The sequence below is a fragment of the Manihot esculenta genome, chromosome 1 (genome assembly GCF_001659605.2).
Source record: "Manihot esculenta cultivar AM560-2 chromosome 1, M.esculenta_v8, whole genome shotgun sequence".
Taxonomy (NCBI): domain Eukaryota; kingdom Viridiplantae; phylum Streptophyta; class Magnoliopsida; order Malpighiales; family Euphorbiaceae; genus Manihot; species Manihot esculenta.
Window position 1 is genome coordinate 34279295 of NC_035161.2, and position 25673 is coordinate 34304967.

Genomic DNA, 25673 nt, shown 5'->3' on the forward strand with positions numbered 1-25673 from the left:
CTGTTGGGTTCAATTTCAATTTGCACTACTTTTCTAGTTTGCGGATCGTAAGATGTCTAGGGCAAAACGGTAATAGATTGTATAGTTTTTATTTCCTGGGAGTCGCTTGTTTTTCAGCTTTTTTTTTTTTTTTTTTTTTTTTTTTGTATTTGTATTTAAACCATTTGGAATACTCATAAAAGTATAATCAATAAAAAAAAATAGTGCAAAAAGGTTTTTTTTTTTTTTTTTTTTTTCATCTTCTAGTCATTTTATGTATGTATAACATCAACATCCGCCATTAGTTCGTTGGTCGCGCTTTTGACAACTGCAGATATTACTAGTCACTAGCAGCCTGGGGTGATTCAAGATTTTATAATGTTACAAATTAAAAAAGGACCAACAATTTTTAGTAATTTTTTTATTTTTAAGTACTATAAAAAAATATAAAAAAAAACCATTTTTTAATAATTTCTTTAAAAGCATAAATTATTTTTCACAAAACGAATGTGATTTATTAAATTTCGTTAGGACGTTCAGTTAACTTGGAAAAAAAATCAAGCTAAAACCTTTTTGCTGAATTTATGAATAACTTGATTTAATTGTGTAGTTTTATGATTTTGGTGTATGGTGCGGTTATAAATGCTTAATAATTTTTCTTTATTAGAAAAATTCATGTGTACTGTCTTCAATTTTGTAATAAATATAATATAATTATTATAAATTACACATCTTACCACAAGTTATTAAAAAGTCTATTGCTAAATGCTTCAACTTTTTGTTGTAAAAAAAAAATAAGTTACTTTTTTTTAATAAAAAATTGAATAATTTGATTTATGATTTAAATCAACACGAGAGAATTAAATTAGGAGTCATTTTCTCATAATATGTGAAAGTCTGAAGAGGGATGAGTCATGGAATTGGAGGTTTAGCATCACGTCCATTTATGAAGAAGCTCACCTCAATCTCATTCCACACGTCCGATTTTTCTTTTTCTTCATATTTTCGCAATCTTCTTTACTAGACACCAGAACTGTTATAGCGATCAAGCAAGCCCTGTAACATATATAGCCCTATACAATCAACTTTTTCTCAAACCATCATCACCAAAAGTCAACAATAATATTATTAATGCAGGAAATAAAATGAAACAAAAATTAAAAAGAAAATCCCAATTAATTTGGAATTCTCAAGGTTATTTCTATTATATAATCGCTTGTTCTACGCTGATAGTGGTTTTCTTTTTATGGGTTTGCTTAGGACAAAATCCACATGAAGACTGTTGACCAGACAGTAAGAGCCAGGGCTGCAGCCAAGTATGTCCACAGGAAGAGGACTGAACACTCTTCTTGACCCACATTAAAAAGCTGAGTCATAGTACCTGCATTTCATTTTTTTTTTTTAACAAAACAAAAAGGTCAATTCTCATCTTTAATTATTTTTCATGCATGGAGGTTTTTTTTTTATGTGATAAATCCTTACCAATATTCATGGCAGGTGGCAAGGTATATTGAATCATCAGCACATAGTAGTAGAGAGGGTCTGATGAGAGGAACCCAAGTTTCCCAGCTGCTTTTACAACCCAAAGTCCAATTGCAGGAAGTATCCCATATCGAACCACAATCACAGCAATTATGATCCATGGCTTGATTCTTGATGATTTTAATCCTTTTTTTTTTTTTTTTTGAGAATTTATAAAAACAAATTTAAATTCCATTCCATTTTATTGCTTTAGCATTGAAGAACAAGATATGCAGGTCTAGTTGTTACCTTGAATGAGGTTGCCTCCAAGTATGAGCGTGATACAAGGAATTGTTCCTTCCCTACAAAGAAAAAATAAAAGTATTTCCTCATTTTCAGATGGCCTGTTCCAGACCAATTATGAGCTAAAAGATTATAATGCATACCCAAGTAATGTGATTGAGTCTTGGATCACATGCAAGGGAGCAGTGTCACCAATTATCAGCTTTCTCAGGAATGTCACTGCTCCGAAGATGAATCCGAATATCTATATGTGAAAATAAAATTCATTAGTAATCTTCTGTAGCAACTATTTCAGGTCCTGTCAATCAATAAAAGAAGTTGACAAAACTCACTGCAGCAATTGTGGGGGGTGCCAAGAGCTCCTCCACAATCTGATGAAGAATCCCTACAAATCTACTCCAGGATGATCCCTCTTTTCCTTGTTCATGGAGTGGTGCTTGGGAAATAATCTGAAACAGAAGTCCATTATTATGGGTAATTGACAATTTGCATATACAAGGAAATCAAACCTGCAGTCTGCAGAGGACATGCACTTACAGCTTGGGTTTCTGTATCACCATCAATGGACTTGGTTGATTCCACAGATATTGCTCCATGTTCTTGACCTTCTCCCGTGAGAAGGTGAGTTTCCTGATTAGCTTCTAAATCATTGTTAGGTGCTTTTGAAACCTCATCAGCAGCTTCAATTGCTTCCAATTTCGCAGCTGAAGACCGTATCAGATGGTAAGTGTAAGTCCAGATGTAGAAACCACCAAGCTGCAGTAGTAAAAAAAAGATTAAAAAAATGATGGGATCATACATTCAGAAAGATTGAATCTTTTAGCTAATCAATCAACAGTTGTTTTTAGCATGATACCGCCATAGAAAAAGAAGCATATGAGAGTCCAAGAGAGCTGCAAGTGGCTTTATCAAATGGGCTTCCATCCTCAGTGCAGATTGCAGGAACAATTATCAGGAGAAGATTTCCCAAGTTTCCTGATTTGATAAAGCATCAGAGTACATAAATACCAGGATTTGAATCTACATGAATTAAAATGGAACAGATGCAAGGAGTAACAAAAAGAGAGAAAAAGAGAGCCGCCAATTGAGTTACCTGATGAACATGTAGCAATAACAAGCCCTTCAAGATGAGGCTGAGGTTTCAGAAGCTTAACAAGTATCCACCCAAGAATCCCTCCAATCAAGAAGGTGAGTCCAATATTAACAGGCATAAACCACCTGAAGCAAAATGATCAACCATATAATTACGTTTAAATCAAATTTCCAGCTTAATGGAATGCATCAACCCAGTAGTGGATAAAGAGTCCAGTTCTGCATTGCGACCATTATCTCCATATTATTCATTAATTACATTATTATTGTTATTGTTATTTTTGTGTAAAAGGGTGTCTCAAGGAATTCTGGATTGTGTTACAATAAATCGGATGATGTTAATTTAGCCTACCATGAGATGATGTCCTGGAGTGTCACAGTTTTTGCCAGACTAGCAAACATAAGGGAAGGTGTAAACACCATGAACACAATCTGCGTTGGCAAAAAGAAATCTGACATTTGAAGAAAGAAAAAAAATGCAACAGAATTTATTCGAAGCAGGTCCAGTTGAGATAATGGTACCTTGTTTAAGGATCTTCGAGCATCCGTTGTAAGAAGATTACAGTAATTAGTAGCCATGAAAGCTCCCAATATACTGATTAGCAGGACTTGTAAAATTGGCATAGATGCCGCCTCAAACAGTGTCCAGAAACCCATCTTGTCTTTTTTATTTTTTTTCCTTTTTTTCAGCTCTGTTTCGGAAATGGATATTCTTTCCTGCTCTGATTTCGTTTGTTTGTTGCTATCTCCTTTTCTTCTTTTTCTGTGCCTGTGTTATCTACTTGAAAACTTACAATGTGTACTAATGTCTTCAGTAGAAGAGAAGGAAAATCCTAGGAAGGAGCATCACAGAACAGACAGATTGACAAACAAAAGAGAAGCAAAGTTAGGACAATCGTTCAAAAAGCTACAACTGCAAAAATTGGGGGGGGAAGGGAAGTTTATGCTAAAATTACTTGACAGCCCCATGCAAGAGATGTTTTTCTTTGCAGGAATATGCAACATTTCTCCAAAACAAATCCAACATCATTCTAGCTCTTCTGTTTCAAAATAAATAAATAAAAAACAAAAATTCTAAAAGAAAGAAAAGGGAAAAAAAGCTAAAAAAAAGTTAAGATTTGGGTAACATGTTGTGAAATATGAAAATGGGAGAGGAAAGATCCATGAAGGAAACCACAATTTTTGTCAGTATTATGATGTACTGAGTGGAGAGTCATACAAAGTGGGATAAGGTGTAGGGACTTGATTTGAATTTAGACACAGCAACTGAAAAGAAATGTTGCTTTTTGCATCTGGGCTTTTGATTGGAATCTCATACCTTCTCCATCTTTCTCTTTTTAATATTATTTAAAAAATAAAGTAAAATATTATATATATATGAGATATGTATGCAAGTAGGCTTTTGATTAGCCCCCTAATCATTTTAAAGTTGCCTACTAAAATTTTTTATTCATTGCTGATTTCAGATACCCAGTTGCAAACACTATTTCTTTTAAGCATTCTTACTATTAGTAAATTTTAACATTTATTTTTCATTAAAATAAAGAGAAAAATTAGATGCAACTCAGACACATGCGCAACACATGTAAGAATAGTGGACCGATAGATGACCAACTGGCAAAGGGGACAAGACTGAACCAACCCACCTACTCGAATCCTCCAAATATATTATGTAGAAAGATCTCGTTATTTTATCTAAATATGACTTTCTTTTTCTAATGGAAATTAATAGAATTTAACATAAAATTAGGGGTTAATTTCTGTTTATGATTAATAATATGGATGCAAGAAGGAGGAGCAAAAGAAAAAGAAAAAGAAAAAAAAAGATAGGAATGGAAAGTGATGATAGGTAATATTGGTGGACAAAGTCAAATAAATCTATGAGAATACATTTAATCTTTTCTCTTTTATTTTTTTACCTTTATTATTAAAAAATTATTACCTATTTAAAATTTATTAGTATATCTCTAAATTTTAAAAAATATATTAAAATATTCTTAATATTTTAAAAATATATTAATTAATTCTTCCATTAATTTTAACAATTAAATATTTTACTATTCAATTTTTAAAATTTTAAAAAATTTATTAATTAATCTCTTAAATTTTTAAAAAACTTATTAATTAATTTTTTATATCAAAAATATTTTAAATTTCTTTATTAAAAATATTTTAAATTATTTTATAATATTTAATAGAAATTAATTAGTAAATTTTTTAAAACTTCAAAATATTTTAATATATATTTTAAAACTAAAAAAATTACTAAAAATTTTCTTTCTACAGTAAAAATTAAATAATAATTTTCTTTTTTTATTAATTATTATTTTAAGCAGCCACTATAACCATTTTTTCCCTATATGGTAGTTTTTCCGTTAACATGAAAAGGAGTCATTTTGATTTTGTCTTATTTTATATACAATAAAATAAAGTAATATTAATCAGAGAGAGTTTGTTGATAAAGTTTCTCCATCTACTTAATAAGCGTGGTGAGCATTCGATCGGTTCGGTTTAAAATCAAATCGAATTGAAATAATTGAAATTTTTTAAATTAAAAATTGAATCGAACTGACATGTATAAAAAATCGAATCAAAATTTTAAATCAATTCGATTCAATCAATTTTTTCGATTTGAACCGAATACTCTCACCCCTAAGTACTTATATAAACCTAAGTTTTGTAACTTTTACAATAATTTATAAACTATTTAATATATGATTAAAAAAATTTTAAATAATACTCTTTATATGAATAAAGTTAATATGTACTCATTATATGTGTAAGCATAATCAAACAAAACAAAGATGAATAAAACTAGGATTTTTTACTATAAATCCATGAATAATAATTAAAAATTAAAAAAAAAAAAAAAAAGGCATGGATGAGCATGATCTGTACCATCATCTTTCTTCATCGATCTTACCGTTACACATTCCGACGATAACGAAAACGAAATAACATTAACATTGAAACGCAGAAATAAAACATCAGTCATCAATTCCCTTTCTATTTTAAGAAAAAATAACGAAAAAAGAAGGAAATCCATGAAAATGAAAACAGAAATTGTATATCGAACCTGCAGGAGTATAAAAATCTGCCGGCGATGATGGGAGACAAAAAGCGAGTCAAAGAGAGAGACTCGGAGAAGACGAGAGACCTCATCGCCGACCAAAGGAAGCACTCTTTATCTGTACATGTATGTATGATCTGTTGGCTTTAATCTCCTCTTCTATTTATATCAAACAACTGTGAGTTTTTATCGTTTTATTTATTTAAGTACAAAAATAAAAATAAATTAGCATTAAAATAATGTGACTAATTAGAGAACTACGCGTTGCTGAATCTGTAGGACAGACAATAATGAAAAATTATTAAGTACTACCGGTTATATCTCATTACAATAAGATGGTGACGAGATAATTTAAATTAAAAATTTTTTTTATAAGCATAATTTTTAATAATAATATTAATTTAATAAATCTTTTTTTTTGTTGGTGTACCACCCGATAACATAGGACACACGAAACACCGAATAATCTCTCAACAATAATACGGTGATCCAGAATTATTGCATGTCACAGTCCCAGACAAGAAGGAAGCTGGCTGATTTCGCGTGGGGCCTTCTCTACTACTTTGCTTTTATATATAATAATGACAGAATTACCTTTTTAATCCCCAATTTAATGAAATTAATGAATTGTTTTTTTATTTTTTAAATATACTAAATAATTTATATTTTTTAGACCATTAATTGTTCAGTTTCTTCTATTAATTATAGAGACTAAAAAATTATTATTTTTAAATTATAATAAATCAAATAATTGTTATTATTATAAAATTTTATAAACTAAATAATAATTTTTAAAATTATGAGATTAAATAATTATATTTTAAAATTATAAATTTTCATTAGAAATTAGTCATTTTAAATACTAATAATTCTTCTTGTTATCGGAATGCTAAATAGTCAATAGTTTAAAATAAAAATATTAGCTATGTTAAAAAAATATGTAGTATATTTTTTTTTAAAAAAATTAAACTTATTAATCTACATAAACTAGATAATCAATTTTCCTGCAATAATTTGTCAACCCATAATTTAGCATTTAGCAACCAAGTCCAAGATTGCCCAATGCCTCTCCGATTTGATTTTGACCTCATCTTTTATTTATATATATATAGAATTATTATTTAATTTTCATATAAAAAATTTATTAATTAATTTTTTAATTTTAAAATAAATATTAAAATATTTTTAATATTTTAAAAATTTATTAATCAATCCCTTTATTAGTTGTAATAGTTAAATATTATAAAAAAAATTTAAATACATTTAATACGAAAAGACTAAATAATAAATTTAATAATTTTTTTTAATTAGAGATTAAAAAATAAAATATTTAATGAAAAAATTAATAAAAAAATTATTTAATAGATTTTTTAAAACGTCGAGGATATTTTAAAATATTTTTTAAAATTAAAAAATTAATTAAAATTTTTTTCATATTATATAAATTAAATAGTAATTTTCTCCTGTTATAATCCTATTTGAAAACTTTTTTGGAGGGGAAGGAAAATAAAATAAAAATAATAAAAAAATTATCCTATTTATTTAGATATAAAAAGGAAAATAAAAAAGAAAAATAACTTATTTTTAAATATCATTATATCTATTTTGCTCCTTTTATTTATAATTAAAATAAATAATTACATAGACCATATTTGAATCGGAGAAAAATAATAAAGAAATGAAAATTTTGTATCTTTAATTTAGAGGGAAAGTGGATGAAGAATAAATGAAATTATAATTTCTTATTTTAATTACATGTATAAGCGCAAAATCGATATTTAATTATTTAAGAAATTTTTTCTCTTTTATTTTTTCAGAGAAGAAAATAATTTTTTGTAATTTTTATTTTACTCTCTTATTTTATCTTTTTTATTTTCCTTTGCCTCCAACAAAGTTTGCAAATAAGGTGTCATTTATAATTTTATTTATTTTTCATTAATTTCTCTTCAAATTTAAGAGAAAAAAAATTAATAGTAATTTTTGAACCAAAATTTTAATTTTTCTTCAATTCATATATAGAAAAAGGAAATTATTTTCCTTCCATAATTTCTTCAATCCAAATATGGCTTAAATTTATAATCATTAGAAAGAAATTTGCTGGACCTCATTAATAATAACAATGTTTTTCTCTTGCAATGACTAAAGCAAGGAGTGGGCCCAATTTGGATATTTGTCATGTGGATTTGAATTTTTATAATTTTCAATTTCACATTATTAAGAAATATTAGATAAAATAAATAAATTTTTATGATTATGATGTGAATTAAAATTTATTAAAAATTATAAAAATTCACATAAACATATTATATAATTCCTTACCGTTGATTCCAAGTTAATCGGGCATTTACAGCAAATGATTGATCTTTTTGCCCCATCAACCTTAAAAGTAATTGACTGAACTTCATCGATAACAACATGTTTTATTTTTTCTCCACTAGGTAAGGCAGAGAGTGGGCCCAACTTGGAATCAATAATGCAGTTAGTCAGGCCCACTCTTTAAATCACAAGGTGTCCATCTCTTTTGAAATCAGTCTCAATGAACTCATTTTTCATTAATCTAAATTTATATTCATTAAAAAATAAAATAGTCTCTATTAAATTTTAAATTTAAAATCAATGTTGAGACTAAATATTCATAAAAAATATCTTTTTAATTAAAAAAATTAATGTTACTAAACTTTTTATATGTAAATTTATTAATAAATTTAGCTTTCAAAGTCAATAAAAAAATGCCCTAGCTAGTAAAAGCATAAAAAGGATTTTATATATATATATATTTAATTTATTTCAAACTCACTATCAACTATCAAGTGGCAAGGGATTGAAGGACTGGCTGGATTAAAGATCAGCATTCATCCCCACCAGCCCCCAGCTTTATCTTCTCATCCAAATTCTTCTTCTCCTCCTTCTTCTTCTCTTTTTTTTTTTTTTTTTTTTTCTTTTTTCCATTGGTCAAAGATAGATTCTTGTCCAAATTCAAAGGCAGGAATTGCGAAGTCTACTCACTGTTCAGCATATTAAATCAGATTTAGAAATAAGCTAATTCGTTTATTTATAATAATTTTTAAATTTATAATCTTAACTAATTCGATTAGCTTATAAGCTAATCCGTTTGTCTACTTACTCTAGAAATATTTACATGTTTTAAATTTTTTGATGCATAAAATAATGCGAAAAATGTTATAAGTAAATTAAATTATTTTTGAAATAATATAATAATTAATATATTTAATTTTTTTCCTATGAAAGGACAAAATATTGACTATATATGTGTATTATTAGTAGTAGTAACGTGGCATTGATGACAATTATTTAGAGTCTGACTCGGATGGATGTAGCCTAATCATCCATGGATCACGGGGATTTCAGCATCAGCAGGTTTTGTTTGATTTTGGTTCTTGCCAATTATTATTATTATTTGTTTTTTAATGTTTTAATTTTTTTTTATTTGGTTGTTTTTTTTACTGTCTTTGATTTTGATATGTTATGATTTTAGTATTGATTTTCTTAAATTCAAAAGTTAAAATTCTATTCACTAAAAAAATTTAACCTCCTACTAGCAATCCTCTTTCGTATTTCTCCGACACTTTTTCTCATAAAAGCCTTCTCTTAGAAAGTATTTTATTATTTAATTTTTAAAAACTATTAATACTATTTTAATATATTTTTTAAAATTAAGAAAATAATTGATGAATTTTTATATAATATAAAAGATCAAATAATAAAAAAAATATGAAGAATCTTTTTTAGGTCGGCAACATGGAAGATTGATATCAACGACAGTAGACTTAGGAGCCCTTGCTTTTATAGCCCAACCAATCTTTTACTTGTGGTTTCATGTCTGGGGCACCAGGCCCTTGATTTTATTCGTTCCATCAGCTTTTCCTTGCCTCTGGGGGAGGTCAGCTCATCCTTCACCTAACGTTTGCAATTATTGGTACAAGTATCAAGTGCTAGAGTTGAGTCTATACGTATCGTTGACAAATGAAAAATGAAGAATTGCAACAGAGCTTATTAGTATTCGCGTTAAAATCGTGTCTATATTTTTATAATCTTTTAATAATTGTGTCCTATAATGAGTTGACCTACTAATAAATAAATATATTATTCAATATAAAAAAGGAATATAGATGGTTTTTATTTTATTTATTAAATTTATGTATTTATATAATAAATTAAATTATGTTTTAATTTTTTCTTAAAGTATTAGTTTGTTAAATATTGAAACTTTCTTAAAATTATGTAGGCATAAATACGATCTGCGAATCCAAAATGAAACCTTTTTTTTTTTTTTTTGTTGTTGTTTTTAGAAATGCGCTTGAGGATCCAAGGATATCTGTTCTGCTGCTTAACTTAGTTGTCGGATTTTTTTTAGTTTAGTTTCTTTGTGCGTTCTACTCTTTTCTTGTGGGTTCTTTGATTATTACATGTTGTAGGAAAAACTCAGTTTTTGGCTTGCCATCATAAAATCTAGTAACCAATGCAGACAGCGGCTGCTAGTAGTGGCTTGCCGGATATGAGGATCCCAAAATGCACGAGTGAGACGTCTAAGAGTCATATTACCTCTGCCCCTTGCGGGTACTGAGACGATCTGCTCCAACATGAATCATGTTCATAATCTTGCTGATCCTTGACGCAATCCTTTGCTTCCTTTTGTGTTTCAAGGTTGCTACTTTAGGATTGAGCTGCTGGAATGCTCAGCTTGGGAGTTTTGCATGATTGCCAACCTATGGCTCAAGCAAAATTGCTGAATGGTGATGTCGGCTTACGGTGCTTTCAAATGGGCCTATTGGATGGCTCCTAGACTACGGCTTCATATCTGGGCCTTGGACCTTTCTCTTGATCTAGTGCTGGCTGCGAAGTTGGACCTGTTTTTCTAAATCATGTCTAAATGTGCTTTCTGGGAAATGAAAGACCAAGTCTAAGATGATAGCTCAAGCAAAAGCAGACGAGCACTTGCTGCTAAACCATGTTTTTTATGCACAAAATTCATTGGAAGTACACGAGAGCTAAGCATTAAACAACACGAAATGACAGGGAAAGGCTGGTGACACATTCTCCATATTCCTTAAACCCAACCACTATTATCCATACTAAATATACAATCAAAAAGCTAACAAGTAGAAACTCCTTTTCTACACCTAATTAATTTTTCCCCTTTTGGCCTATGCAAAAGCCGGCCTGCATTTATATGTACAGCTTTAATTAAAGAAACTTATGCTTCAATCAAGGACACTGAAGCTTTACTACTTAGTGCTGAGTCCTGCAGTGAGAGGGAAGAAGTAGAGGTATAGCAATGGCAGGTGGAGTAGGATATGGTGAACGTTCTTTGAAGGAGACTCCCACTTGGGCTGTTGCTCTTGTTTGTGCTGTGTTTGTTATCATCTCTGTCATTATTGAACATGGTATCCATTCCCTTGCTCAGGTAAAAATTTTTTCTAGTAATTCTGTTTGATCAATTGCTTTTATTTATATTTTTAATCATAGTTTGTTAATTCCTGACAGTGGTTTCAAAAGCGGCAAAAGAAAGCCATGTCTGAGGCTCTAGAGAAGATTAAATCTGGTCTCTCTTACTCTCTCACAAACTTCAAATTTTTTTTTTTGTTTTAGTTTCCTTTTTCTGGGTTTTCTGTGACTTGAAGCTATGTATTAATTTGAAGGTTTAACATATCCAATGCAGAACTTATGCTGCTGGGCTTCATATCTCTACTTATAACAATAGGTACAAAGCCCATCTCTAAGATATGCATCCCTGAGAAAGCTGGCAACATCATGCTTCCATGCAAAAATGGAGCTAAGAATGACGATGAAAAAGACAATGATGGAAGAAAATTATTATGGTATGCTGGAGATGCTATGTGGCGCCGAGTTCTGGCTCCGGCATCTGGGGATGATTATTGCTCTAAACATGTACAGAGTATTCAATTCAACTAAGTCTTAATAGCAATCTAGTGGGAATCACCTAAAGATTAATTCACCATGAAAGATTTTTTTTTTTTATGGATGCAGGATAAAGTAGCATTGGTTTCACAGTCTGGGGTGCACCAATTACACATCTTCATATTTATGCTTGCTGTGTTTCATGTGCTCTATAGTGTAGTCACCATTGCTCTGGCAAAGGCCAAGGTAATCCATTTCTTTCTAATGCATATTTTATGAGAAAAAACAATTTCAAGTGTAGGATCTAAGTTCTGTAGCTTAAAAGGTTGTGTGAATGTAACAAGCAGATGAAGAAATGGAAAAAGTGGGAAGCGGAAACAACTTCTTTGGAGTATGAATTTAATAATGGTAATTTAGCATTTTTACTTCTAGATTCGAATGTTTCAAATTCAATCAAGAATTAGGGTAGGATTTCAATTTTTTTCTCTTCTTTTCTTTTTTTGGTGCTGTAGATCCTTCCAGGTTTAGGTTCACAAGACAGACATCTTTTGTTAGGAGGCATACAGGCTTCTCCACAACACCAGGTCTTAGATGGATTGTAAGATTTATTCTGCAGTTTTTCTTTATTTTCTTTTGATGTATTTTCCTCATTATATATCCTTTTCTCAATTCTTTCTTATGAAAATGTTAAAAATGAAAAACTCAAATTTCATGCAGGTGGCATTTTTCAGGCAGTTCTTTGCTTCTGTAACAAAGGTTGATTATCTGACAATGCGACACGGATTCATTAATGTAAGTTTGATTTTGCGATCTGGTTACTCATTTACATTTAATAATTCATCACGATGATCCCCAAATGCTGTAACTTATTGGGATAAATTATTTTTCCATGTTACCAAGCTAAAAGCCATGGCCTAATTCATCCATATATGCCCTGTAGTTATCACATAAGCAACTTTCTAATATTGGATTGGCAAAAAATTTCAGGCTCATTTTGCTCCAAACAGCAAATTCAACTTCCATAAATACATCAAGAGATCAATGGAAGATGATTTCAAGGTGGTCGTCGGCATTAGGTTGCTCTCTCTCTCTCTCTCTCTCTTTCTTTGTATGCATTCTCCATTGTATATAGCTTCTAATCTAGGCCGTTCATTTATCAGCATACCATTGTGGACATGCTCCATTGTATTTCAGCTTCTAAATGTTAATGGTAGAGCCTCTCTCTCCTTCTATTTCCAATTACTGAGAACTTCCATTGGTATTAGTTGCATTGACTCCTTTCCTGCGCAGGACTGTATACACTTCTGTGGATTCAATTCATACCCTTATTAGTAAGACTTTCAACTTATGCAAAATATATATATCAATTCTGTAACCCAATTAGTGAGAAAATCTACTTGTGAAACAGATAGTTGTCATTGTTGGAACAAAGCTGGAAATTATTATAATGGAGATGGCTCAGCATATCCAAGATAAAACAAGTGTGGTGAAAGGAGCCCCTGTGGTGGAGCCTAGCAACAAGTACTTCTGGTTCAATCGCCCTGACATTATCCTTTTCTTGATCCATTTCACCTTATTCCAGGTAATTTCATTAATATTTCTAAGTTTGGTTATATTCTTAGTTTATATTATAATGGGAATTAGTTCTTAACTTTTGCAGAATGCATTCCAGATGGCTTACTTCTTGTGGATATGGGTATTTGTGTTAACTAATCTTACGTTTCTCAATCATATGTGGAAGAAATTTCTTTGAGTTTTCTGATTAAGCATAATTTCTGTGATGCAGTATGAGTTTGGATTGAAGTCATGCTTTCATGAGAACTTACCAGAAATTTTGACGAGGGTCATTCTAGGTGTAGCCCTTCAATTCTTGTGTAGCTATATCACCTTCCCTCTCTATGCTCTAGTCACTCAGGTTGAGCATCTTACATCATTTTCCAGAAAAAATTAACAGGATACAACAGAGAAGAACCTAGCTGATAACATATGAATATTGCAATTTCTTGCAGATGGGATCTCACATGAAGAAGGCAATCTTTGAAGAGCAAACAGCAAAAGCTTTGAAAAAATGGCAGAAGGCAGCAAGGGAGAGAAACAAGCTGAGGAAACCAACTGCAACAGCAGAAGTTTCAACTGGGTTTATGAGTCCAGATCAGACAAGTACCCCAAGCAGAGGCACTTCACCTATGCATTTACTTCACAAGTATAAAAACAACTACTCTGTAGAGCTGGAAAGTGTTGTGACCTCTCCTAGAGCTTCTTGCCATTCTGAAACAGAGATGTCAGAAACTGAAGGTCCTTCTCCATCCTCCACTTCCAGGGATGCCCATGAACCCAGAAGAGAAAATCATCCTAGAGGAATTGTAGAGAGCCATAATGATGATTTCTCCTTTGCTAATCACTGAAATGCATAACATAGTAGGTAAACCTTAAAATTGCAATTAAAAAGCAATTAATTCCAACCAAATATTATCCCACACATTCAGTTTGACTAAATTATCATTTGTCTCACGTATTTATTTCAGTTTCAATAACTTTCTCTTGGAATTTGGAATAATTAACGGAGAAAATACAAAATGATAAAGATATATTTTATAAAATTTTAAAATAGCCATTCGATATTTTAGAGATAAAAAGATAAAAAAAAATTAGCATTCTTTAATATTTTTAAATGATAATTTATTTTGAAAAAAAAATGATAAATAAAAATTCATGAATGAGTAAATACTAATAAAATTTAATTTTTCATTTTTTTAGTTTTAGGTAGTCTCAACAGTAATCATTTCGATATTGACTAAACTGTACTGAAACTATTATATTCTACTGAGATTCAATAAATAGGTCTGTTTTACATATAAATTTAAATTTTACTATTGATGAGTCGGACCAAATTTGAAATTATACACAAGAGGTATGATTATACTCATTCCTTTGGTCATAAGATTATCTCATAACATTTAAGATGGTATATACGTGACGTCGAATGAATACGTACGATCGACATGACTATAATAAAAGATATAAAACAAAAGGTATAAATAAAGGACGACAATTAATCCATCATCGGAGAATAAAAGAGAAGAAACAAAGGAAATAAGTGAGAAATAAATCAGATTAAATTTATTAAAATACACTTGAAATCTATTATTTACTGTATTTATAAAAGTAGTATGTAACGATAGATTTGTTAATTAGATTCAGAATTAGAATAAAATTTATTAGTATTAATTATAATAAAATATTAAGCTTTTTTTTAATTAAAAAAAAGCCTTATTTGAATCTACTTGAATCATACTCTTCCTACTAAAAAAAAAATGAATACAGGGGATAGATTCGTAGCAGCCTTACCCCTAAATGAGCAATTCGCAACTCATATGGCTGACAAGAAACATGTTTGCGAAGTTTTACATATGGGGTGTGAAGCTTTTCTGCTCCGGCTTCAACTTCAAGACACGTGCGTGCCCACTGTTTCACATTTTGAAATTAAAATTTATTATTATCATTCCTCTTATAATTTTTATCTATTTTTTAATTTTATTATTTATTTTTTACACTATATTAATATATAAATTAATTATTATAATTTTAATAAAAAAATTTAATATAAAAAATAAAATTAATAAAAAATTATGAGATAGAAAAGAATAAAAAGTAACATCTTGAAATCTCTAAAAATAAAATAATGAAAAATGTTTCTTAAAAATATATTTATTTTATCCCAACTAGGTAGAAAAGATCTGTCCAAATTTAATTAACCTGAAATATTAAGGTTGTATCGAGGCCTAAGTTAACATGCAGTCGTTGTTGAATGAATCTGACATCATTATATTTCAGCATTAGAGCTATCATAAATATTTTTTAATGTACCCAATAATTTAACGTTGTTTAAGAAATAAACAGCTTTTAACATTAAATATAAAAAAGAAACAACCACTTGACTTGGGTCGTTGAAAGTTGTTGTTGAAGATATCAACATTTGGGAGGACTGCTTCATAAATTACTCAATTTCAAAATTAAGCATTGGCTACTAAATTATAATGCGTTTGGCAATTGACAGTTCCTTCTCATTAATATCAAAATTGAGACTAAAATTTGAAGTCGGACTTAAGAATCAAACCGAATCGTATTAATTAAGAATGCTGTTACGCGAATCAACCTAAAGTTGAAAAATTAAAAGAGTTCAGTTTATTATTTTTTCTGTATGAAACGGATCCAAGACTTTCAGTTCTGAATGGTTACGATGGGGTCCAAAAGGAAAGTGTAGTGGAGATGGGAGGAAATAAATCCCTCTTTTTTTTTCCTTTTAAATTTTGCAGTGATATCTAAATAAAGAATTAATATATTAATCCAATTTATTTGCATATTTTAATTTAGGATAAAATCAGTGCGTCCTTAAAAAACAGAAATCACAACTAAAATCCCATGTAAGTTTTCAGACAACAAGAAAAAGCAGCTAAATTACAGGTTGCAATTTCCTCCTCAATTAATGGGCATTTCGTAGCCTAATTCCAATTTGCAAGTGTAACACGCGGCCTTCCAGAAAAGACTCTATCCGGTATTGGCCGATCCTCTACCATCATCATATAAAATGTTAAAAATCCATTGACTTGGGCGTATCTGACACCAAAAATCAGTAGCTGCCACTGCTCACTAGGAAAGAACAAGGATTAAACAATTTCTACGCGTGAATTAATGACAAGGGTTCCATTATTTATTCAAGTAGAAACTATTTAGTTTACTTCACCGACCTGCTCGTCTTGCCTGCTTCTGCTACCGCTAGCTCTTGCGGAACTCTGCCTTTCTTGAGATATTAGAGGCACCCACCGATCTTCTTTCTTTCAGATTCACTTGAAAAAATCCCTTCTTAATCCGTTTTCCTTTATTTCTTTGCTCCTCTCTTCTTTGGAACGGAAATGAAGTTGCTTTTTTGGTTGTATTTGTGTGTTCTGTGTGGTCGAGGACTGCTGGTTATGGCTGCAAGTAGTGACAGCACGCAGAGGAAGCTTGATCAGACACCCACATGGGCTGTGGCTAGTGTTTGTGCTGTTATGATTATCATATCTATTCTCGTAGAAAAGGTTCTTCACAAATTGGGAACGGTATGCGCAAAATATTCCCTTCGATGCTCTTTTCTTGTTTTTCTTTCTCTCTCTCTCGATTTTCTGCCTTCTTTTTTTCATCTTCTTGGTAGTATTGGTGTTCAGCCCACATGGGTTTTTGTTTTTGCTTCTCTTTAATACGTTTCTGGGCTTAGTTCTTTATTCCTTTCCTTAATTGTGTCATTATCCTTCAATCTTTTTGGGTGGTTGGGAGGTCTGAACCATTAATGCTGTCTGCTTCTTCAATTCAGTATACAGGAAATTAACGGACAGATTTAAAAAAATTTAGAATGCTCTCTCACTGCCCACACTTATTTGATTAGACATTCATTTATCAATAATTCACCGCATTACGATGGGATTAGCCCGTTCTTAATTTCTCCTGCTACTCCGTGCTATAAACTTTAGCCTTCAATTGAACTTATCATGCCGGGTTAAATTAATGGGAAATTATCATGCCTTGTTTCAAATTGTGAGCTTGATCTGTTGGTCATTAATCTTTGTTCTAAATTTATGAGTTTTCAATTCAGTGGCTGACGGAAAGGCACAAGAGAGCTCTATTTGAAGCCTTGGAGAAGGTTAAATCTGGTAAGAACAATTTTTATGATACTTGGCTATCAGGCCAATAGTACTGTGAAGCCTACCCAATGGAGTTTGGCAAAGATTATCATTGAAGAGAAATGTGTTTGATACTCATGATGATAATTTTTAAACAGAATAAACAATGTTGAAATTTAGTAGGCCTTTTTTAAATGTTTGTTTGTGGGATTGGAAAATCTGACAGTGATATGGTGATTGCAGAGCTAATGATTCTAGGATTCATTTCACTGCTCCTAACTTTTGGGCAGACATACATTATCAAAATATGTATTTCCCAGAAGGTTGCAGACACTATGTTGCCATGTCGATCTGATGGTAAAAATGACCAAACTGAAGAACGTCGCCGGAGGCTTTTGGGGTATGAACGTAGATTTCTAGCAGGTGCTGAAACCACTAGTAAATGCAAAACGGTGAGTGTATATATTGCTAATTCGTTTCTTGGTAACTGAGTTTGATTGGCACTTGAGACTTTGGTCTAGCAGTCGACTTGTAGTAAATATGAACGATATAGAGAACGATATCACTAGCCTCTATTTCGTTCTTACTATAAAAAGACGCATCTGAGGAATATTTTACTGGAATCAAAGCAAAGAGGATTTTTCCTCCTCTTTCCTAACATTTTTTTGGCTAGTGGATGAAGGTTAGTGAATTCCAGACAAAACAAAACTGAATTATGAGAAAGTCCATACTTCTATGTTTTTTTTTTCAATGGTCGGACCAGCAAACTCAACTGAGCATGCCCTGATTAATCAATCTTGTTTGCTACATTTTTCTCATTAACATTCAATTAATATTCCTATTTCCTAGACAAGCAGATTTATACACACACACACGTTCATAATCATGGAGTAGTTAGTTTGTGCTTAATACCATCTTTTGTGTAACTTAACCACTTCTATTCAGTTGTTCCTCAGTTTTGCTTTCAGTGTCTTGCAAAATGAAACTATTCAATTGCTGTTTTGGACAAATACATAAGAACGTAACATAGTGTGGCTTAAATTAGAAGTTCTTATCCTTAAATGGATGGTTTTGACTCCTCACAATTGCTTTCATAATTTATTTCCCCACAACTTAACCTTGAAATAGCTTTTCTTTTCAGTCTGATTTAGACTCATAAATAGTTGTATTAAAAATTTCAAAAAGCACATTTCTTTCACATATGTTGAAATGCGGATTTAATTTCCTGCTGGAATGTAGGAATTGATTTTCTGGTCAAGTTTAGCCACATCGCTTTAGCATATCTTGGAAGTTTTCTTCATCAATGTATGAGCTAGTAACATAGAACCCTATCTTGCCCAAGTGATAACTAATGTATCTCTATTTTACAGGGGTATGAACCACTTATAACAGTTGATGGATTGCATCAATTACACATCCTCATTTTCTTCTTAGCAGTTTTCCATGTGTTATATAGTTTCACCACAATGATGCTTGGAAGACTAAAGGTAACGAAATGTCTGTTAATATCAATAAAGCCTATAACATGCATCTTATTCATTCAAAAATAGACGGTATTGTATATATTTTCATTGCAAGAAAAGAAAACCAATTCAGGTTTAGGATAGCAAATTAGCTAGAAACAGTTGTTTGGTTTATATCAAAATAGACGAGTATGTTGACAGCCAGCGTCCTGCCTATTAATTTTAGCATACTAAGTGAACTTTGCATGTGAAGTCTCGTAAAACTTGATATTTAGCTACCTACTGAAGTTGCTTCATGCAGATTCGTGGTTGGAAGGAATGGGAGCAGGAGACTTCTTCCCACGATTATGAGTTTTCAAATGGTATATTGTTACCCTCTTTGTGCTATAGCCTGAATTCAATGACTTTAAATGTCATCTGCGGATGCTAAATTGGGTATACTTTTATGTGCAGATCCTTCAAGATTCAGGCTTACTCATGAGACCTCTTTCGTGAGAGCACATACTAGTTTCTGGACTAGAATTCCTTTCTTCTTTTATATTGTAAGATACAGTTCACTTAATTAGCACATGTTTATTTTCAAGTTTTTTTCTTTGGAAAAATAGTATAGAGTACTCTTCTATTACTACAGTTTTGTACTCATCAGGACTCTAGTTGTATTTTATGCTTTCAGTTTGATGCCACATCTGTTTTTATATATAAATATCAATTTGTTGCAGGGATGCTTCTTCCGACAATTTTATAGGTCTGTTAGCAAGGCTGATTATTTGACGTTGCGGAATGGATTTATCACAGTGAGTTTTCAAATGCAAAGTTACATTCTCTGGTGTTGGGTAGGCCACTTCATTTTGACACTGCTATATTTTTAGGTCCATTTTGCTCCTGGAAGCAAATTTAACTTCCGAAAATACATCAAAAGGTCATTAGAGGATGATTTCAAGGTTGTCGTGGGAGTAAGGTAAGCATCACCATGTACTAATTTGATGCCTTCTCATCATGTTATGCTCAAGTTTTTACAATTTATCTGTATTAATCATGTTCTTCAATAATGAATATATATGTTAGTGAACCTAACCTTTGCATATATTTGACAGTCCAGTTTTGTGGGCATCCTTTGTCATTTTCCTGCTCCTAAATGTGAAAGGTAATCAACTTCTTATTTTTTGAAAATATTTTGCAACGAATGATCACTTATCAGTTGAATTTGAGAGATTATACTGTCTAATCTGTTGGTTTTCTTTCTAGGATGGCAGGCATTATTTTGGGCTTCGACGATCCCTGTGATTGTAAGAACCCTGCTGCAATTATTCTTGTACATATCAAGAGGAAAATCAATTTTCTGACCACTTAATTGGTTGCAGATAATCTTAGCTGTTGGGACAGAGCTTCAATCTGTTCTGACAAAGATGGCTCTTGAAATTGCAGAAAGACACGCAGTGGTACAAGGAATGCCTCTTGTGCAAGGCTCGGACAAATATTTTTGGTTTGGCCGCCCTCATTTAGTTCTTTATCTTATCCATTTTGCTTTATTTCAGGTATTGTATGGCCTTCTCTTTCTCAGATACTTGATATATCTTTGCCTGTATAATGGGGTAGTTATAGAACTGTACATATAAAGATCTCTTCATCATTCTGATTTAGCATTGTTTGTTTATTTTATTGCCTCTGCATTTTAAAAGTGTAAACTCTAGGACCTCTCTAAATGATCTCTTTACTGTCCTATGATTTGTTTTCCTGCCAAAGAGAATCTAATCTAATCATTTTGTGTGACTTATTTCATGGCATCTGCAGAATGCTTTTCAGATAACATATTTCCTGTGGATATGGGTAATGGGATTATTCTCATCAATCTCATTAAATCCTCTGTTGAGAACCATGTAACACTCCTTGAATTCTTTATAATAAATTCATTTCATTTGTATGCAGTACTCATTCGGGTTAAAATCTTGCTTCCATGCCAATTTCAAGCTTGCTATAGTAAAGGTTTCTATAGGGTAAGCAACTTTCCCCCTTGCTTTTCTTGTTTTGCACTGCCATTGAGAATGTAGGTTTTAGGCATCTAATCTTTGTTTTACTTTGAACTGCTGGGTTGAATTTTTTGCCGGGGGCCTTGCAGGGCTGGGGTCTTAGTTCTCTGCAGCTACATTACACTTCCACTGTATGCTCTTGTAACTCAGGTACTGCAATCTACTACTTCAAAATTTTCTTTTCTGTGCTGTCTCATTTACGTAATGACGACTGACGAACACCATTGATGAACTCTCTCAGATGGGTTCACATATGAAAAAATCAGTGTTTGATGAACAAACAAGCAAGGCCCTTAAGAAGTGGCACATGGCTGTGAAAAAGAGGCATAAGAAGGGAGGGAAGTCTCCCACTAGAACCTTAGGTGGAAATGCAAGCCCCTCCACAATAAACTCTTCTGTACACACACTGCACCGTTTCAAAACCACCGGACACTCAACGCGATCATCTTACGCCTACGAGGACCAAGAAATGTCTGATATGGAAGCTGAGACATTGTCACCCACATCATCCACAGCCAACTTGATTGTAAGAACCAGTCAAGATGATGAAGCTTCTGAATTAAGCGAGCCCCATCACAACGAAGAAACAAGCAATGAAGATGATTTCTCTTTTGCCAAGCCTGCTGTGACAAAACAAACATGAAGAGCCAAATTTTTCCTGCCATGGTAATGCTTTGTACATGTAGGTCTGAGAACAGTAGAGTTGTTGGAATGCAATTGGCTAAGTACTGCAGCCATTTTTTCTGCTTGTCCATATTTACTGGATTTAGGATCATCAGTTCTTGGGAGATTCATGCTCAAAGCCTTTATTTGGAACTCTCTGTTTTTTCTGCAGAAGCAATTTAAATGAAAATAATTAGAAATTTTAAAATGAAGATGAAAAAAAAGCATTAAAAATCACAAATGATTTATATCTAGCAAACAATGAAAAGTACATAATGTTGCTATATACTTTATAAATACGCAATTACAGCAAGACACGTGTAAAGACGGGTTAGGTACGTAAATTCATCAATTTGATTTCTTTTCAATGCTTTGTTATATTATTTTATTGGCAGCCCATGGCCCATCGGTCGGAGAAATTATTATTTCGGTTTTATAATTTAGTGAAATTATTTTTTGAAATATATTAATTTATTTGAATTTTTAAACTGTTATTTAGTTTTTAATTATTTAATTAATAAATGTGAAACTATTTAAAATAATAATTGATGATTTAAGAAAAATAAAGATTAACTTATAAATTTTTTAAAATAAGGAAGATTAAAAAATTAATTTTACTTGTGCTTTATCCAAAGAACATATTTGTTTACTTAAAGTATAGGCAATAATTATATAATTTTTTTAAAAGTTAAAATAAACATTTAACTAAGTTGGAATAGCAAACAAGTGATAATTCAATATTCTTATATTTAAATAAATTTTAAAAATATAATATAAAAAAAAGAAAAATTTATGTGGGCATGCCTATTAACCAAGGGTCGATATTTCTCTCTTGCAATTTTTTTTTTTAATTTTTTTGGGATGGATGAAAAGTTGAGTGAGTCACTATCCTCAATTCCTACCTATCTCCTAACCTTTCAACATTATAATTATTAAATTAAATACATACGTTGAACTGAGTCTTTCCGTTTTCCTTTTTATATACGCAACCTTTTGGCTCATTTTCGTTTTGTTTCTTACCTCTTTTATTAGTTTTGTATTATATATGTTCAAATTATTAATTATTCTTTTTTTTAAATATTATTAAATTAAATAATACAAAAAATAATTGATTATTATCGGTAAAACCTTTAAAATAACAAAATAATATTTTTTAAAAAACTTTTCATTTAAAAAAAAAAAAAAAGACTTATGACTCTCTGAGTCATGATTACAATACGGAGTAAGGCTTAGAATCCATTGCACATGACATGAATGTGTTTGATAGTCTGCCCAAATCAACAATAACTTACTCTTCTTTCTCACCAAGTGTAGAATTAAGGAAGAGAAATTTTAGATTTGCAGAGTGTATGGAAACTCTCCCACTAATTTGATTTATATCTTCTTAATCCAAGTGGCGTTAACTCAACTTGTGTTTGAGTTGAGATTTTTTTTTGTTAAGGTTGAAAGAAAAAATGAGGACTCAATTGGAAGATATCTAATAAGCACTCACGAAACCCATTCCACCAACACACCCATCCATCCTACTAAAACAAAACTATCTTCCACTCACACTAAAATTACACAAAACAATTTAATTAACAAAAAATATAGTATTACCATACTAAATAAATTATAACATATAAGAAAAATATCTATAATTTGGAATATTTTTTATAGTCAGGGGTGAGTATGCTAAATAAATTAAAATTAAAATCGAATTTAAAATATTTTTAAAAATAGAGTAAGGGTATGATAATTGGACAATCTTAAGATAAAGCATAAGGGTCACAGGGAGTTGGCCCCTCAATGATCTATACAAGAAAATGAAGTGTGAAAATAATGAGAAGGGTGAAACTGAAAAAGGGCCAACTTGAATCCAAAATAACAAGAGACTGAGTGGTCCATTTACATGTCCATCATAGGCAGAAGAGAAAGAGGAGAGGAGAGGAGCGCAGCCTGTCCCCTATTAGTACAAGCTTTGATGCTTCCTTTCTTTCTTTATCATCATCTTCTTCTTCTTCTTTCTCAATTCCGATTAAGACTTTTCCCACCATCAACATCATGCAACTGCTTACCAACCTTCCCCAATTCTTCATTTCTATATATATAATACCTATTTCAAGAATCTCTCCACATACCCACTTTCTCTTCTCTACTCTCTAGTTTATGTTATATGACCATTACCCATGTCTCGCTTTTCAAGAATGCTTACGGGCTTTAACTCTTCCCCTGCCGCCGACCCACCTGTGCCTGCCAACGTCGAGTCTGACTTTGTTGTCATACTCGCAGCTCTTTTATGCGCATTGATTTGCGCTGTGGGACTTATTTCGGTGGCTCGTTGTGCTTGGCTCCGCCGCAGCAGAGGCAGTGTTTCTCGTTCTCCGTCTCAAGCCCCTGATAATAAGGGGTTGAAGAAGAAGATTCTCCAATCACTCCCCAAGTTCATTTACGGAGACGTGTCGGCCACAGGTTCTTGTAAGTTTGCTTCGACCGAGTGCGCAATCTGCTTAGGTGAGTTTGGGGAGAAAGATGAGATCAGGATTTTGCCACAGTGTGGGCATGGGTTCCATGTTGGGTGTATCGACACGTGGTTGGGGTCCCAATCCTCGTGTCCTTCCTGCCGTCAGATCCTGGGGATGGCAAGATGTCAGAAATGTGGCCGCTTGCCTTCTTCTGCCTCCATGAGCGGCGGAGACGAGGCAGAGGCAGATTCCAAGTCCAGGGTAGATAACTGTAATGTTAGTAATAACAATATCGATCAAAGGCATAGTCTTGGTGGTGGGTTCTTGCCTTGACGAAGAAGAACCCACAAAAACCGTAGCTAGTATTTTCCCATTTCTCTATTGTATAGCTCGTTCCAGGTTTGGTATGCATTTTCCTAGCTAGATGCTACAGCTAATAGGAATTTGCAGGTTTCAGAGTGTGCGAATATAAGTAACGTTTTTCTTTTTTCTTCTAAATGAAGAGTAACATTTCCTTTTTCTCTTCAATTTCTAGCACAAAAGGCACCTTCTTTTCAGCATCACAACTAATTTACTGTTGTTTTTGTATTTTTTTCTAACTAGAAGATGCATATCTAAGAAAAATGAAAGATGGAGCAATCTTTGCTGATACGGGTCATAGTGGTTTTGGATATGTGGTCAGGGATGATGTAGGTATGTTTGTAACAGCAGGGTCTGGTGGGTGGATATGTGGTCAGGGATATGATCCTAAAATTGCAGATGCAGATGGATTAAGTAAAGTTCTGTTATGGTTGTTGGATCACAGGTTCACTAGATAGTGCCTGTGGAAGTAAACTCTGTTGGAATTGTTTCACTGGTCAGTCCAGGGATGGAGATGCTTTCGAATGGGAAATGCTCTTGACAGATTGTCCTGAGCTGCTAAATCAGGGAAGTGATTTCTCTTTGCAATGGTTACCAAAACAAGCAAACAGACATTCCCGTACTCTAGCTAGGAATTTTTTTTTTCATGCTATAGTTGTTATCTGATGTCTTTGTTGTTGGTGCAATATAGTTACTTATTTTCAGAAGAAAAACAAAAAGAAAAAGAAGGGCAAATATACCATATATGTGTTGTTTTTGTTGAGTCCTCGAGACACAGTGAAGGCGAAAGAATGAAAAAGCAGTTGCAGGATGCTTCAAAAAATTTCCCACTTTGAGATTATTTAGTGTGCGTCCAGTATTTATTCCCAAGGACTAGTTAGATCCTAACAATTATTGAAACTTATCATTCACTATTCCTCCTCAGATTTCCCTTTCCATTCTAAACCAAGTAGACTCGGAATTTTTTTTGCTCGACAAAAAATTTCTCCATATGTTATGATTTGGAATTGGAGGCTCTAGAAAAGTGATAGACATGAATGGGAATTTTTGTGAACATGTGCATTTGCCCCCCCAACCCCGCTACGACTACACTAACTAAATAGCTATACCTAAAAGTGATGATAGAAATAATAAATACAAAAAGGGCGAAAAAAGAAAGGAAACTTGCTAGAAAAAGTAGATGCTTCGCCACTGGGTGTCACATTTGTCCAATGTAATGAGTCCAACAGGGTGATCTTCCAGATGGCCTCAGTGAAGAGAACACTGATTGTGTT

General features: G+C 32.0%; 4 protein-coding genes across 6 annotated transcripts; 3 read left to right on the top strand and 1 right to left on the bottom strand.

Annotated features, from left to right (window-relative positions):
• Window positions 1–1082: 1082 nt before the first annotated feature.
• LOC110609865 (protein PIN-LIKES 7) lies at window positions 1083–6069 on the bottom strand. 3 transcript variants are annotated; one of them, XM_021749796.2, is made up of 11 exons: window positions 5912–6069; window positions 3358–3668; window positions 3188–3267; window positions 2837–2961; window positions 2600–2718; window positions 2281–2499; window positions 2076–2192; window positions 1887–1987; window positions 1750–1802; window positions 1462–1548; window positions 1083–1360 (listed from the first exon to the last, which is right to left on the bottom strand). In XM_021749796.2, exons 2-11 carry the CDS (start codon window positions 3490–3492, stop codon window positions 1236–1238), a joined length of 1161 nt encoding a protein of 386 aa, XP_021605488.1. In that variant the 5' UTR covers window positions 3493–3668; window positions 5912–6069; the 3' UTR covers window positions 1083–1235. The 3 variants fall into 3 exon arrangements, with proteins under 3 accessions (XP_021605488.1, XP_021605416.1, XP_021605555.1); XM_021749724.2 differs by having other exon boundaries at window positions 1462–1647; XM_021749863.2 differs by lacking the exons at window positions 3188–3267; window positions 5912–6069 and having other exon boundaries at window positions 1462–1647; window positions 3358–3495.
• Window positions 6070–11006: 4937 nt separating this feature from the next.
• Window positions 11007–14342, top strand: LOC110627473 (MLO protein homolog 1). The gene is made up of 14 exons (XM_021773805.2): window positions 11007–11330; window positions 11411–11468; window positions 11586–11815; window positions 11915–12031; window positions 12133–12193; window positions 12298–12383; window positions 12503–12577; window positions 12773–12861; window positions 12946–12995; window positions 13076–13116; window positions 13194–13367; window positions 13446–13481; window positions 13572–13700; window positions 13795–14342. The coding sequence occupies exons 1-14, from the start codon at window positions 11202–11204 to the stop codon at window positions 14188–14190; spliced, it is 1671 nt and encodes a 556-aa protein (XP_021629497.1). The 5' UTR covers window positions 11007–11201; the 3' UTR covers window positions 14191–14342.
• Window positions 14343–16324: 1982 nt separating this feature from the next.
• Window positions 16325–21676, top strand: LOC110610061 (MLO-like protein 10). The gene is made up of 15 exons (XM_021749966.2): window positions 16325–16884; window positions 17415–17472; window positions 17686–17894; window positions 18813–18929; window positions 19207–19267; window positions 19359–19447; window positions 19625–19699; window positions 19775–19863; window positions 20000–20049; window positions 20151–20191; window positions 20267–20440; window positions 20697–20732; window positions 20832–20899; window positions 21022–21082; window positions 21174–21676. The coding sequence occupies exons 1-15, from the start codon at window positions 16699–16701 to the stop codon at window positions 21573–21575; spliced, it is 1716 nt and encodes a 571-aa protein (XP_021605658.1). The 5' UTR covers window positions 16325–16698; the 3' UTR covers window positions 21576–21676.
• A 1714-nt stretch (window positions 21677–23390) lies between these two features.
• On the top strand, window positions 23391–24567 carry LOC110610270 (RING-H2 finger protein ATL8). The gene has a single exon (XM_021750152.2). It carries the CDS (start codon window positions 23764–23766, stop codon window positions 24370–24372), a length of 609 nt encoding a protein of 202 aa, XP_021605844.1. The 5' UTR covers window positions 23391–23763; the 3' UTR covers window positions 24373–24567.
• The last annotated feature ends 1106 nt before the right edge of the window (window positions 24568–25673 follow it).

Coding starts and splice junctions, on each gene's coding strand:
- LOC110609865 (XM_021749724.2), bottom strand. CDS start 3,492: ATGGGTTTCTGGACACTGTTTGAGGCGGCATCTATGCCAATTTTACAA. Junction 3,268..3,357: donor CTCGAAGATCCTTAAACAAG/GTACCATTATCT, acceptor TTGCCAACGCAG/ATTGTGTTCATGGTGTTTAC. Junction 2,193..2,280: donor GTGATACAGAAACCCAAGCT/GTAAGTGCATGT, acceptor CTTCTGTTTCAG/ATTATTTCCCAAGCACCACT.
- LOC110627473 (XM_021773805.2), top strand. CDS start 11,202: ATGGCAGGTGGAGTAGGATATGGTGAACGTTCTTTGAAGGAGACTCCC. Junction 12,578..12,772: donor TGCGACACGGATTCATTAAT/GTAAGTTTGATT, acceptor AAAAAATTTCAG/GCTCATTTTGCTCCAAACAG. Junction 13,701..13,794: donor TCTATGCTCTAGTCACTCAG/GTTGAGCATCTT, acceptor AATTTCTTGCAG/ATGGGATCTCACATGAAGAA.
- LOC110610061 (XM_021749966.2), top strand. CDS start 16,699: ATGAAGTTGCTTTTTTGGTTGTATTTGTGTGTTCTGTGTGGTCGAGGA. Junction 20,192..20,266: donor CTTCGACGATCCCTGTGATT/GTAAGAACCCTG, acceptor AATTGGTTGCAG/ATAATCTTAGCTGTTGGGAC. Junction 21,083..21,173: donor TGTATGCTCTTGTAACTCAG/GTACTGCAATCT, acceptor GAACTCTCTCAG/ATGGGTTCACATATGAAAAA.
- LOC110610270 (XM_021750152.2), top strand. CDS start 23,764: ATGTCTCGCTTTTCAAGAATGCTTACGGGCTTTAACTCTTCCCCTGCC.